The 14919-nt window shown below is 39.3% G+C and overlaps 1 protein-coding gene across 4 annotated transcripts in view; it reads right to left on the reverse strand.

The window, feature by feature from the left end:
- Positions 1-14919, reverse strand: part of SMPD3 (sphingomyelin phosphodiesterase 3) — a 115719-nt gene that overhangs the window by 20787 nt on the left and 80013 nt on the right. For all 4 annotated transcript variants that reach the window (XM_061469002.1, XM_061469000.1, XM_061469001.1 and 1 more), the window contains 2 exons: positions 11820-13445; positions 286-361 (listed from right to left, as the gene is read on the reverse strand). In XM_061469002.1, the coding sequence (XP_061324986.1) occupies positions 286-361; positions 11820-13157 (1414 nt within the window). In that variant the 5' untranslated portion in view covers positions 13158-13445. The remainder of the gene's footprint in view (positions 1-285; positions 362-11819; positions 13446-14919) is intronic.

Consider the following 14919-nt stretch of genomic DNA (forward strand, 5'->3'; position numbering starts at 1 on the left):
CTTGAGTAATGATAGCAATGTATATGCTAGAATAACAGCATTTGGTTAAGAGGGAAGAAGGAAACCTCTCAAGGCATATTTTTTTGTTTGTCTCCTATAATACTTAACTACCCCAAGAGGGAAAAGGGAAAGGTTTGGGGATATACTTTTTACCCTGCTTGACTATTTCACTGCTATTTGCAGTGCAGACTGCACCATGTCAGAAATACTGGAGGAGCAATGCTTGTTACCCTTGCACAAGAACACCACCACAGGCCTAGTAGGATATGCAATTTAGTACAGTACCTGCAATAGCTTGCAAGTGAGTGCAGGAAATGTATCCCACAATTCTTTGGTCCTGAGGTGTACTTCCCACTTGCACCTGGGAGGGAAGGAAGAAATAAAAGGGTGATTAATGGAAAAGCTCGTACAACTCCACTTCTACTGTGGCCGTGCAACCTCTGTACATGGTATTGGCCTTTTTTTTCCCCCAATCTTTCCATCTTGGCTCCATTTTGAAAACACACACACCTGAAAACCCACTGGCGACACACACTGGGGCTTCCTGGGGTCCCACTGCTGCTAACATGTTGCCTCCCTCCTGATCACCACATCAACCTTTCTATTTTGATCTGCAACACATGTAAAATGTGCAACGTGCAATATGCCAAAGGAGGCTGGGGAAAAGGATGAAACATGATATAAATACTGGGTTTAGACCATGTTTTCTCCATTCCACAGCAAGTTTTAAATTTTGATGGATTTTTTCCATGTTTCTACAAAGTTGTTAGGGATTTTTGCTACATCTCAGCAAAGTGTTTACATTCTTCAGTGCACAGCAGCAGCCCCCATGTCTGTCAACCAGATGAAAAAACAATGTGTGCTGCTGCTCTTACTCACAGAAGAAGCAGGGCTTCCAGGGAAGCTGGAACATAGTATGATTCCTCATCTGTATCACGTGCTACAGTCTTTTAAATATATATTTGCTGGTAAACACAGCCAAATCAGAACCAAGTTCTGATTTAGGTTTTTACCTCTATTGAAGGGTTTGGAAGCTCAGGACTTACACAGCTGCAAATCAGAATTTCCAGTGATTGGAGAATCAAGATTTGGTTTGAGGCAAGAAACTAGTTTAACCATATGGTTTCCCTCTTAGTAGTTAACATGGCAACACTGCATGGACTACTAAAGGAAATGCCCACTGAGGAAAGCTGTACCCAGGGCTCAGAAAACAAAACCACAGATGACTCTTCTTCACAAGGCTTGGTTCAGATTTCATCTGACACCTCTAAATAACAAGCAGAGCTCCATTTCATACAGACACAGTTATGTCAGCTTGGTTTTCAACTATCCAAGAACCATCTGATTCATTTTATAACTGGAAAGTCAGCTCTTCAGTGAGTGAATTTGGAAGTTATTTGTACTCAGCAAACTTTCAGGTTTTGTTCTAACTAGCAGAGTATGTAATAAACAACTTGCAGTATTCTGTCCTCAGCCTGTTCAGTCCTCATTTAGACAGCTTTCCAAATGGGTATCGATGGTGCTGTTATTGCTGTGCCCATACAGTTCACCTGCTTCAGGGAAGGTGAAGGTAAACCAAGACAGGGAAAATACATGCAGTCACTGATGGATCCACCCCTAAGCCAGAGGATTCTCCTGAACTTGTAAGAGTGTAGCAGAGACTCAGAGGACATCCTGATCTGCTGGATGGCTGCTTGAGACTACTACAGATGCTTCACTATGCAGACCTCTTTCTTCCTCCCTCAGGGTGCCCTGGTGTGAATATGTTACAATGTCACAGGTGAATTAAAAGGATTGTTCTCTCCAGCTTTTTCCTGCAACATATGCCATTCCAATAGCAAAAGTGGGAAACCACCAAATTATAACCTCTACTATTTAGGGGAGGCAGATGTATCAATTATATTTTCCAAATGTTGTAACTCAGATTTTCTCTTCAACTCTGAAAACTATATATTGTAATGTCTGCTAGTTTACAAATGTGCAGTGTCCCCTGCTGCAGAGAAAAGTGTGTTGTATGTCTTTCTGTGCCACCTACTGTAACCGCACTGAAAATACTGCATGTAAAGTTTCCTGCCTTATAGCAAGAATGTGCTGTTTGTAATCCTGTTATTAACCACAACAGATGGAATCAGTGTCAGTGTCTGTATCCAAAAAGCATAAAAGATTTAAGTCTGAAAGCTGAACTTCCAAACATAGGCTACAGTTGAGAAAAAAAAGTCAGCTCAAACTGCCTTTAGAATTTCCTGTGCAGCCTTAATGGAGTGTCTTTAAAAGGCCTCATACTCATCAACTAATTAATGCATAGCAGCAGCATCATTTGCATTAAGCACAAATAAATACACTGCATGCACTGTCCCTGTGTGCACAGATCCATACTAAAGTGGTCTTGGGATCTTTCACTCTCAAAGAACGACAAGAAATGGCCTAGAAAAAAGACTGACTGTAGCTACAGGCAGCTGGGTGAGTGCAACAAATGCCCCTTGGGGTTACCACCATGGAGGAACAGTGCCCCAGGACTCTGCACTTGCTGGAAACAAGGGCTGCTTTACACACCCCTTGTGGCGAAAAGGAGAGGGCCTCTCCTAAGGACTCTGCTAATTAAAAAAAAACCCACACAACTCAAAAGCAAGAGCTGAAGACACTAACATAATTAGAATTAAGGAGGTAAGTAACAGCATGGAAGTATATGCAGAGCAGCTTAACTCCCACATTTCCTCCAATGTTTTTGACTTTTGGCTGGGGTTGGTTTTTATTGTTATTTTGAGTGGTACTATTGATGTAAACCACTAACCACAGTCCTTCTGAGTATAATCTTAATGGAGTCAAATATTTGTGACAACTGCTAGGAGAGAAAACAAATACCTTTGCAGCCTTAGTCAATTCCCAGCTACAGTAGAAGCACTAGTGTATTAAATATGATCTGAAGTAAAATAGTAAGGAAAATGTAATTATTCAGTCTAATTTGGTGTTTCACAGATGGACAAGAACTGTGGGATGTGCAGTCAGGAAAAACACTTGACCTCTAGAATATTACAAGCTCTGTAATTCTGCACAAAACCATTCCTTTGTGTGGCCAAAGAGTGTAGCTACTTTTAGACTGTTCCATTTCCAAGGGTACGTTATGTTGCGGTGACTTGGCCCAAACAGCTGCGTGGCAGTCTTTCAGGAAGGCAACGCTGAGTGTTCATGTCAGTCTGCAACAGGGATTTGGCAGAAATGTTCCACTTCCATGAAACCAGGCCATATCACAAACAATTTCTGCTGCTTAATACAGAATAAAAACATCTAAATTCACATTTGCAAAGAAAATACATGTAAGATGATAAGCCACAGTGGCTCCTTCACCACAAGCCTGACTTAAGTTCACCTCAACTGTTTGACAGTAGCAGCAATGTGTCAATAATACATTTACTGAATTACCCTTCTGCAGGAACTACTTCAATTACAACTTTCTAAAAGTCATTGTATAATCTTAGTTGTGTCATAGATTAGAAGAGAAGCACATCTGTTTCTATGGAAATTTACAGAAAGGTAATATCTAAATATATTTACAACTTGCCTATGTTTTAAAACAGGATAATTATTACAAGAGGAAAAAGTTGTATGTGTTACCCTGTTAAACTCTGATATTACCTAGAGGAAAAGTTAAAATAAAACATATTTGTGGTTTAATAAAGTGTTTCAATTATGCAACTTTGACAGAAACAAATGAACATTTTTCCATATTATGTTGAAATATGCAAAATATATTCCATTTAAGAAAAGTTAAGTTTGATTATTTAAGTTTGCAAAAGTTCAGAAGCTAGGAGTGGATTTGGTACAGCACTGAACGTTACATTTTGTTCGCTGTTGGGGGGGGGCATAAAAAGCTCCTTACAGATGAGAAAAGCTATTCTTTGTAAAGGGGAAAGTCTCCTAGGTTGTATTTGGAATTCAAAGCATCAGTTTCTACTGCTACATATTTACATTTGATCCCTCCCTATAAATTAAATAAGAAGCGCAAACCTGACAGCTCTGAACTTTTATGGGTAACCTCAAGTGCTTTTCTCTGTGCCGTAGCACCTCAGTACAAGCTGTTGGAGAGACTACATCAGCTGTACTGTACTGCACAAAGTGGTGTATATTTCTACAGTCGTGTATCAAAAACTTGTCCTGTGTCAACTGAGTAGGAGACTGGTATCAGGTAATACATCATGCTCATGAAAGGTAGCAAGTCCTCAGGGCTACAGCAGGAAGATTCTTGTTGACAGGAAGAAAAAAATGTAATGAGTAGCAACAGTTGAAATTTTAGAGCTAGAGTGAAGGAAATAACTTGAATTGCAATCACATTACTTGCTGTCATGAAAATTTTCTGAAGTAAAGGAAAAAATATGCACATCTCATGTTTACCATGTATAGCAAATATACAAAGCTGCAGACATAACCAATGTCTCTATATTTACACACAGTTCCGTTGTATCTGTATATCAAGAAAAGCATCAAGAGATACTTCACAATAAAAAACAGGAAATGCTACCTAAATACCAGCAGTGTTTCAATACCAGCTTAAGAACCAGCTTCAGACATGTCATTGCTATGTTAATAAATGATCAGCTACACTTGGAAGGAAATGTTTTTTAATGCTTAAACATTTGCGCTGTGCCATACATGAGAAATCCCACTCAAAGAATCAAACTAGATTCTCAAACACTAACCCATTACACGTAGACAAAACCAAAAGGTTTGTTGTGAAAGAAACTTAGCAACTAGAAGCTTCACATTACCAGGAGGTAGACACTCAAAAACATACAAAAGAGTTTCTTCAGTGTGTACTCTCCCATATGAAGGGCTCATATACAAACAATTCTGAGCACATGCCAGTGCTTCTTCCATCACGGTGAACAAATCCAGGTGTGCAAACCAGAAGAGAGCTAAAATTTTGGTGTACTCCTTGAAAAAGAGCTCCACAGAGTTTATCACCCCACAGCCTACATGTGACCAACAAAACCAAAGCTGGGAAGGGTAAATAATCTGAATGCAACATTAGGAGTCCTTCAGAGAGATGGGATGCTGCACAGAATCACTCTAGCTGCAGCTGTTACCATTTCATCACATCTTGGACTATAAATGAGCAAACCCCTTCATTTCGTCAGCTTAGTTGACCATGAAGGTGCCAGTTTTGCCACATTTATTCACTGGAATAAATGTGAACTGATACTGATTCCTGTATTATTCCTGTGAAGAGGTTACACCTCCTATAGAGCTCTACGGCAAACAGCTACGGTCATGCCAAGAACCAAACTAAAGATGTTCATACTGTGAAGGAAAACTAGCCAGGCTGAAAAGCACCTGCATGCTCTGTGGGGAAACCCTTTCCCCTTAGAAATAGACACCTGAAGGCTTCATTTGTAACGAACAGCATCTAAACAGGGCCTTGAGCTCCTTTGAAATGAAACACACCAGGCCAAGAACACTGACACAGCCTTTACAGTAGATGTGACTTACTCACCATATGTGGCCAATATTGGTTAAGTGCAAGAGAAGCTCCATTAAAAATACAGAAGCATAAAGTTTAACTGAATTGCTGCAGACAAGCAAATATATGCACAAGGAGCAATACCTCCACACATGCTAGCAGTTCTGACCTTCTGGGTTTGGTGTCCCAAAACGTGCTGGTGACAGCACACTGCTTGTACTTCCCAATTGCAACTCCCATGGGAATATCATCATATGCAATTATAGTGAGCAAAGAGTAAGACTGAGAAAGAGAAGATAAAGAAGTGTAAAACAGAGTTTATCTTTCTTTTCAGTACAACTTTTCCTTAATCTCCCAAATTATATCAGCTCCTCCTGGATATTTATCTCTATTTCAGCAATTTTCTGAGAGTCAGCACCAAGCAGCTAACTGGAAGAACCAGCCCAGCTGCGGGCCTGAGAGCTTGCTCCTGTTAGCGTTAAGATGCCGAGGAAAACTGAAACTGCTCACATTAACAGTTCAAACCTTCCTGACACACCAGGATGAATTGGATTAGTGGTAACATCCAAGAAAGATGTATTTTATTCCTGTACTTTGTGTTCTTTGTAGTAGCTTTCTGGTTAGCTTAGACCTAGTGTAAAAGGTCTATCTTATTTTTGGTACTTTGACAGCTTGTGCCTTTTGCCTTCAGGGATATGTAAGCAGCTTCTAAAAAAGATGCATTAGTTAAATCACTAATTTTTTATTATACGTATGCTATTTAGGCGTGCTAAATAAAGAAATTTAAAATATTATAGAGGTCAGCTTAAAATTTGGTTTGGTGTACCGAAACTCTTTGTAGCCACATTTGCACTTGATTAGTTTAGGATCCTATTTTTCCCCGTCTCCCACATAACAACAATCACTTTTCCATGAATTCCGAGAATCAGTTATTTGGCAAAGCTTCCTTAAAGCTTTTATGTGAGGGAAAGTGGCTGAAAATTGGTACCACGAATGAAGGGCTCTTCCTCTTCTGAAGAGGAAGAAGCCCACATCTAATTCTCTCAAACCTGTATTTCATTCTGCACAGCAGTTTTAATTTGTCCCCGTTAATGAAGAAGAAAAAGACTGATTAATAATATTAACTACATCGAGTGAAGGAACATGGTACAGTGCCATGGGAAGGTCTTGTTTTTTTTAAAAAAAAAAGGTCTCAGGCAGTTCATTGGACTCTATCCAGTTCCTGCATTAACATTTTATAGCAGAAACTGAACATGTGGGAAATGTTTAGGTTACCCTTGTGGTTGAAATGGCACAGCTTTAAAGTTATCTAAATAAATTCATGAACACCACTAGACATTTCTTTTATCCATCTTGGGTTAACTGTAGATTCTGGACAACTGATCAAGGAAAGAAAAATCTAACCACTGGAATTGCTGGATGATCTTATACTGAGGTCAGAAAAAAGGCATTCCCCTTTTCTTTATAATCTTTGGGTAAAATAACTTCCCCTTAGTATCTTGTGCAAGTGTGGAGCTGAAGCTCCCCCTTCACTCACAGCCACAACACACACAAGCTGGCATGGGACAGTAAAGGTAGCTTAACTGCCCAAGCAACCTGCATCTGTATCAGTAAAAGGAGACTCACAGAGATTGGTTCAGGGAACCCTCATTTTATCTTTCAAAGCAAGCACCTTGAGAGCAGCAAACAGTAAAACCCATGATTCACAGCAGGTTTCCAGTCAGAGCTCCTGCTCCTTCTCCCCTCTGCTACTACCAGACCAGCTCTTTTGAAAACCAAGTTGAGCTTTGCACATAAAGCAAAGGTTGCTAGGTTTCCTTTAAGCAATGAATAATAGCATTTTTTCTGCACAATTACTGTGAGCCCTGAGAACAGCATTAATTTTCACAGAATTTGAAAAGTAAATCTGTTAATAAGCTTAAGAATTAATATCAATTAAACACAAGTTCTTTCAGAAATTTAGGAAAACCCACAAGACAGTTTTTCCTTTTGATTTTGTTAGAATACTACTAGCTGTTCAAATGACGCACATCAGACTGTGGTTTTGGTCTTATGTTCACATAATTCTGTTTTAAGCAAGAATTCTTATTTTTGCTAAAATTCTTGGCAGATGCCAAAACCCAGAATAATTTCCTAAGAATGGTAGGAAGAACAGCCATCTACTCAATATACTTCCATATATCCCAGTCTCATTCCAAAACTTTTCCTCACTTAACAGCCATTCTGGGCTCCCCACCCCAAGGATGCATTTACATGTCATATGGTACAGGTTTTATGTTAAAGCCATTACAGTTTAACGATAAGAGAGAGGCAGAATTTGTCAGCACAAGTGACAGTTTTTATTCATAGAATGACAGAATCCCAGGTTGGAAGGGACATCAGAGATCATCTGGTCCAACCTTTGTGCGCAAAGCATGACTTTGGCTAACTAGATGTTCCAGCACCCTGGCCAGATGAATCTTTAAAGTATCATTAGATGTATCAATTTTTTATTAGATTGATACATCTGGAAAAATACTGACAAGCTCTTCAGTTAAGGAGTCTCACAAGTTAAGGATGTTTTCTGGTTTTATGGCACTACTGCCCTAACTCTTACACAACGTCCCTGAAAGACAGCATGGTGAAGGCTACATACTAATCCTTCAATCTAGACATCAATGTTGACATTTTGAAGCCGCCTGGTAAATTACAAACAGGTGGTGCATTACACACTTTTTGCTCAGCACTCACTGATACCTTTTAAACTACATTTGACTGTACAGTCATCATCCGGTTTCTGAAAGGGACTTATATTTTAAAACTGCCTTTAAATTCATCAAACCACTGTGTATTAAAATCATGAGTGTGTCAAACCAACAGCTGCAGAGTAACCAAGAACACTGCAATCTGCATCACTTTATGTACAGACACATACAAGCCAGCTTCTTAGTTGGCATCACCAGCACAAGACAGCATGCGTCAGTCCTACTTCCATCCTCTCTTCTATAGCAGAGCAGCAGCAACAGACAACTGGAGTTATAAACTCTACACAGCAGAATCAAGGGCTCTTTTTGTAGAGCATTTTAAATTAATGTGACATGCAATGCTAGAACAGAGCCACACCAGAGTCTCCCAAGGGCCCAGGCTGCCAAAGTATGAAAATGGATTGGCTGATTTATGCATCTGCTAACTCCTCCTCTGAGTGTTCAGCAGCAACTTCTAACAGTGGTTTAACATTTCAGACATGAAAATATCACTTAGGTGCAAGTGACATTTCCCCCCTTCTTAGAATCTGTTTTTAATGTGATTGTGTCCCTCTAAATCTGAATTAGAACCTCAGATTGGCAACAGAAACATTTCTGGAATCTGAAGAGATCAAAGTGCTGAATGCAGCTTAGTCCTCCATTTATGCAGAAAAAAATGGCCTTTACACAATAGCTACTCACAGCTTCTTCCTTCTATCTAACCTGAACATCCCCTGTTTAAGTTTAAACCCATCACCCCTTTTCCTATCACTACAGTCCCTAACAAAGAGTCCCCCTCCGACATCTTTGTAGGCCCCCTTCAGATACTGGAAGGCTGCTATGAGGTCTCCACGCAGCCTTCTCTTCTCCAGGCTGAACAGGCCAAACTTTCTCATCCTGTCTTCATACAGGAGGTGCTCCTGCCCCTGATCATCCTTGTGGCCTCCTTTAGACTTGCTCCAACAGCTCTATGTCCTTCTTAATAGCTGTACACAAGAGCTGATTATTATTACTGCTACTAATTATAATCCTTGAGCTCTGGCAGTCTCTTGGGTAAAATAACTCTGTATGACTAAGCAAATCTCTCAAATACTTCCAAATCTCCACCTGAACTTAACAATCTAGATGGTGAAGGCAGGGCAGAGAAGAGGGAGGCAATGGAAAAATAATTTCCTCTTCACTGGAAACTGAACCTATTCTGAAAGGAAAAAATGTGTGAAACCATTGTACCTTGGCAGTAGGGATCTGTTCTGTGACACAACTCCTGCAAACAGTTTTGCCTTTTTGTTCAAAATAATGCAACTTTCATTAAATGTTTTGTTCCGAGACCTTTAATTCATCTCCTTATCAGTTATATTTGTAGTAAGGAGACAAACCATACTCTTTAATGAGTGCCAGTTTCTTTCTATGAATATTCTTCTGAGTCTGGATGTTAGGTCTTTCCTGAGGTTCAGAAAGATTTGAATACAGGCTTTGTCCTCCCAGTGAGTGGAAACATTAAGTGATTTTATCCATATTTTCATAATATGCACGCCTTCTCCCCTCACTCTTATTTTTTTGAACAACATAAACAGCAAGAGATGGAACTTTACACAGGGATGGAACATGTGCAAGGGGAGCAGCTTCGTAAGCACACTTCCAAAACAAAGCTCAACTGATGTCTCTGCTACTTCAGGAAAGGGAACGCTATGCTTCCCACATGGAGTTTGCACAGGACAGAGGCCTAACTCTATACCACTTCTGAATGGAAAACAATTGGGAGACTCCTGCTCTGCAAGGCTCTCTTACTATCTTTGAAACCATACTGAGATGAACTCAGATGTAGGACTGGATTACATGAGTTAGATACATACAAAATCTAAAGAGGTGTCTAAAAGCACTAATAGAAGCTGCTCATTTGGAAGGGCTAGAACACCTTCAGCCACAGTTAGGATACACTTTGCTGGCTTGCTGTTATCCCAGTGTAAGACCTGGAGACTTCTGTAGTTAATGGATTGCTTCTCACCGTCTTGAAAAAACAAACCTGGCCTTAACTTAATGTAGCATTTGTCTCCGGAACCCACATATCCTCAGCTGTTCATTAAGCACTACATCGAGAAAACCTTTAAACCTATTTTGTTTCAAAGCTAAAATTTAATAGGTAATTCCTACTTTGTGTGTGTGTGAAAGAAATGACCAATGATCACTTACTGTACAATTAAGACAAAGGCATTTCATATCAGAACAAACTTAACTCAGAAAAAATATTTTAGGTATAAAGTACAGAATGCCAGAATGACACAGACGTGGAAAAATGGACTTTCAACAGGGCCAGAATTCTGTCATATTTAAAAGAATGTAATTGTCTTCAAATCTTCATAATAATTGGTCCCTATTCCCTCCTCAACGGTAACATTATTTAACAACTCAAATCCATAATTAAGCTCACCATCCCAGTGGAATTTTGAAAAGAGGCTTAATTTCCTACAAGAGAAATGGAAACACTGCAGTCTGCCTGGCAGCGGAGCAAAACAGTGACTCAGCAATGGGCAGCTGAAAGCAGATTGGTTTTAATCTCTTAATCCCTAATAAATGCATATGTTGAAGGGCAGTCCATGTGACCCTGGTAATGTTTACAGTGCACAACATGTATCTTCAGATTTTGCCCTTTATGATGAAAAAACCAAACTTCAGCTGTTTTATAAACAGCATGTAAAAGTACAGTATAAAAAGCTTAGACCCAATTTTTGGAAATTTATATTCAGATATGGATAGGCTTTTGTATATGTCAAATGTAAATGAAATACCAAACTATCATCAGACTGCTGATTCTAGTATTTGCTTTCTTTATGCAAGCCACAATACCAACAGGTTTTGCCTTCTTTACATATTACAAACAATGTGGATACAGCCCCCCCTGATCCTTATTAACAATCCATATTCTGAATGGCTGTTGATAGCTTTTGTTGAGAACTCATCAGCATATACTCCAGAAAGTACATACAGTGGGAGCACCTGATACATTTTGCTAACAGTAGGGAAAAAAAAAAATAGCTGGTTTTAGTTAGTGAAACCCATTTCAAACTGTGATAAAAATCACGAAATATGAAAGCCAGTATTCTATGAGACTGTTGCATTTTTTGTCTCATTTACTCTTCTTTGTATCTCTCCTTAACAATTCTTTCACAACCAAGAAAGAGGACTAGCCATACATTTCACTGTAATTCTTTCAGTTTTAGACTATTGGCATTTGGACTTTCAATTGTCTTTTGGTTTTCACATAAACATATAACATGCATAAGCTGGTTTCCAACAGTAATAATACGCATTGTTCAATACTGGTGTTATAAGGCTTAGAATTTGTGCATTTTATTAAAGAGGATTCTGTAAAAAAAGAGACTAAAATTACATGAAAACTACTTCAAAATTTTGACAATTGAAATGATACTCAAGTTCTACCTCCAAAAGTCCCTCATTATTTCATGCACACATCCATCACTTCAGCACAGCATCTAGGCCATAAAACCTATTATATAAATTATATCAGGTAATCTAGATCTGAACAGTGCCTCTTTGAACTCTAATAGAAATGACTGAGAGAAAACAACGTAACTTTATAACTTGTCCCATAAACAGGGTCAGTATTTAAAAAAGGCTCTTACCTTGAGAAACAAGGCTCCCTTGGAAGCCAAGGAGTCTGTCCCTCTTCCATTGGGGTAACAGTGATAGGCAGCATCCATAACAGGATAGCGGCTGGCAAAAAGTAGACCACTGTTCACAAACTTAAAGCTACAGCAGCTGTGGCAACTGTAGATCCCAACATCATAGACAATGTATTCAAAATAGTGATGAAGCTGCTCTTTCAATTTCTCTGCAGCTCTTTTGTCAAACACTTCCTGCAAACACAGAAAGTCCAAGTTGGCAGGGAAGAAAGCAGAGATCTCATGATCAAAGGTCTCATCTGTATGTTTCTTTTTCCGCACTGAAGTCTTCTTCATGATTGAAGCTTTGTAGAGGAGCTTGTTGTTAACAGTGCTTTGGTCCACTGTACCATCCCCAACACGAACTTTAACTAAGGACTCTCGCGAGGCAGAGCAGCTGTCTAAACTGCCAGAATCTCCTTCCTTCTGTTTGTGGTTAGGTGTTTCTGAGATCTCTGCATCACCTTCCAGCAAGGGCTCTGCTGGGCCACTGGCATGAGCCTGGCCATTGACAGCATCTGTGTCTGTATCTGACATGTGGCCATTATCCTCTCCATTTATGCGGACAATGCAAGACTTTTCTTCTCCCTCATTTGGCTCTCTGGTTCTGCCCTTATCTTCTCTACTATCCTCACCATTGTTTGAGCCAGAATTATCTCCTTTATACTCCATTGATGTTGTCCTTTTCATGCCAGGATTAAACGTATGATTAGTGCCATCTCCACCCTGGGGGGACACCAAGCTGCTAAAACTTGCTGCACTGATGGAGGTGTTGGTAGGAGAATCTATGTATATTTTGATCTGTGGTCTGCTTGCCCCATTTCGGATCCTCCGGCCAATCTCTTTAGCCCTAGCCTGTGTATTGAAAACATTATTAAATCTTGCCAGAGAATCTGGCAGCAGGCAAACATTAGCACTGCCAAAGCAGAAGCTCTTCCCGCTCCCTGCAGCCTTCCATTCAGTAAGCAGTGTGGCTCCGTTGGCATGGTTCTTGTCTTCTAGTCTGGAGTAGATATACGGCCTTCTGACTGACTGGAGTGGGGACCATAACAAAAAGCCAATCAGAGCAAAAGGAAGAGAGGCTACTAACAGTGCCAAGTAGATGGGAGTGGTAATAATGATGCAGAGGGCATGAAAATAGCATGGATCATCCGCTCTTTGACGTTTTTCATAGGTGGTTGGAACAAAAGAGGCCACAAGTCTATCTGCTAACCAGTAACATGGGAAAATTAGGCCCCAGGAAAAAGAATGCAGAACTGACAGAAAGCTGTTGGGAAATGGGGAAGTGTATAAAACCATTGCAACTTAATTGTGACAACACTTCAGGGCCTACTACATGATGTCACTAGGTCAAGCATCCGTAAGAACACCGGGAGAGGTTTTGGGGAAAAAGGTCCAGTCAGGAGTTGTTGTTTTTTCCAGCGAGAGTCAGTAGCAAAACTTTAAGAGCACCATTTCACTGTGTTGAAGTAAAAATGAAACAAGGCCACTGTTTCCATCCGGCTTTTTGGCATCTAGGTTTGTCAGAGGATGTCATTGTTCACTGGAAGCTGCCATAACGGAACACTCTGGAGGCAAAAAGGAAATCTGTAAGAACAAGAGAGACAAAACGTACGTAACAGTTACTGAAATTTTAAAGATTTCTTCTTATCATTCTTGCCTTATAGTCTAAAATATTGCTCTATTTTTGGTTTGATTTGGTGGTTTTGATTGGAGTAGGGATCTAGGGCAAGTCCAACCACAGAGGACTGGTATTTCTGCAAATGAAATCAGTACATTGACCATTAATGCCCATCACTAGTGATGTCACAAAACACATTTCTATTATGAATTTTAGGCCTTCCATCAAGAAATATAATTTGGAGTTTATTTTATAATCCATTTCCACTAATATTTCTGTTTATTTATATTACCTGTTTTCAGAACCTTTGCAAAGGGTGGTTAGGAGTTATCTCTAGGCTGCTCTAGAAAACTGTTATATCTTGTATTCTGTCACTGAAGTTAATTTGCTTGAATTGCCAGAAGGCACCTTGTGTTTAAGAGCAAAACCCATTTGTTTGCTATAAAATATAATTTGTGTTGCTGCACTTTTAAACAAAACTGGCTGATCTAAATCACTTTAAATACTCTTCATATGATTAAATATGGTTTCAAATTTTTATTTTTCAGTTTACTGAAAACAGTAAGTCAAACTACTTCTCATTAATATTTAAATATTTGATACTCGTTACCTATTTCAAGCTGCAGTCCAATTTCATTCAGCTACAGCCCACAAAAACTCCTGATATGATCATAGAATCATAGAATGGTTTGAGTTGGAAAGGACCTTAAGATCATCTGGTTCCAATCCTTCTGCCATGGGCAGGGTCACCTTACCCTATGATCTCCTATTACACATTTTTTACACACACTAAAGCAAAATATAAATTAATCATAATTAGCATTATTGGTTTTAAATTCCATTTTTCATCTTTGAAGGAAACAATATTAATTGAATATATCAAATCAGAAAAACAGTTTCGTATCTTCCCTATGAAGACATATGATGTCTTTCAAAAGTTGTTTTAAACAGTTGGGAAATCATGACCTGACGTATTTAGAAATTGCCATGATTAACCATTCACCAAGTAAGTAAAAGTACACCGGACCATGCTTCAAAACCTATCTTTAGTTTTGACATCTTGGAGAGATTAAAATTACATATGCATGTATTTATTAGCACAAGTTCAATTAAAGTTTGGGGCCCTCAAGAAGACAAACTTAAAGTACATATCAAACTACTATTCCCTTAAAACATTCTGCAGGGCACCCAGAGACAGAAGGGCATTTCTGTTTCTATCTAACAGTAAATAAAACAGTGACATGAGGCATAGGAGAGAAATACTGTTTTACAGAGAAATGCACCTGAGAATCAGAAGAAAAATGGAATTTTTCAGTTTTCTCTCACCTTTAAGACTTCTGCTTCTTCCAACAGCACTTGCAACTGATTAATGTTCCTACTGTCAGCATATTTCTAGATGTGGTACACATGCAATACCAGACTGTGACACATTGAATACTG

The sequence above is a fragment of the Pezoporus flaviventris genome, unplaced genomic scaffold (genome assembly GCF_033815535.1).
Source record: "Pezoporus flaviventris isolate CSIRO_AGI_PZ_B2104156 unplaced genomic scaffold, CSIRO_AGI_Pfla_v1 ptg000054l, whole genome shotgun sequence".
Lineage (NCBI taxonomy): Eukaryota > Metazoa > Chordata > Aves > Psittaciformes > Psittacidae > Pezoporus > Pezoporus flaviventris.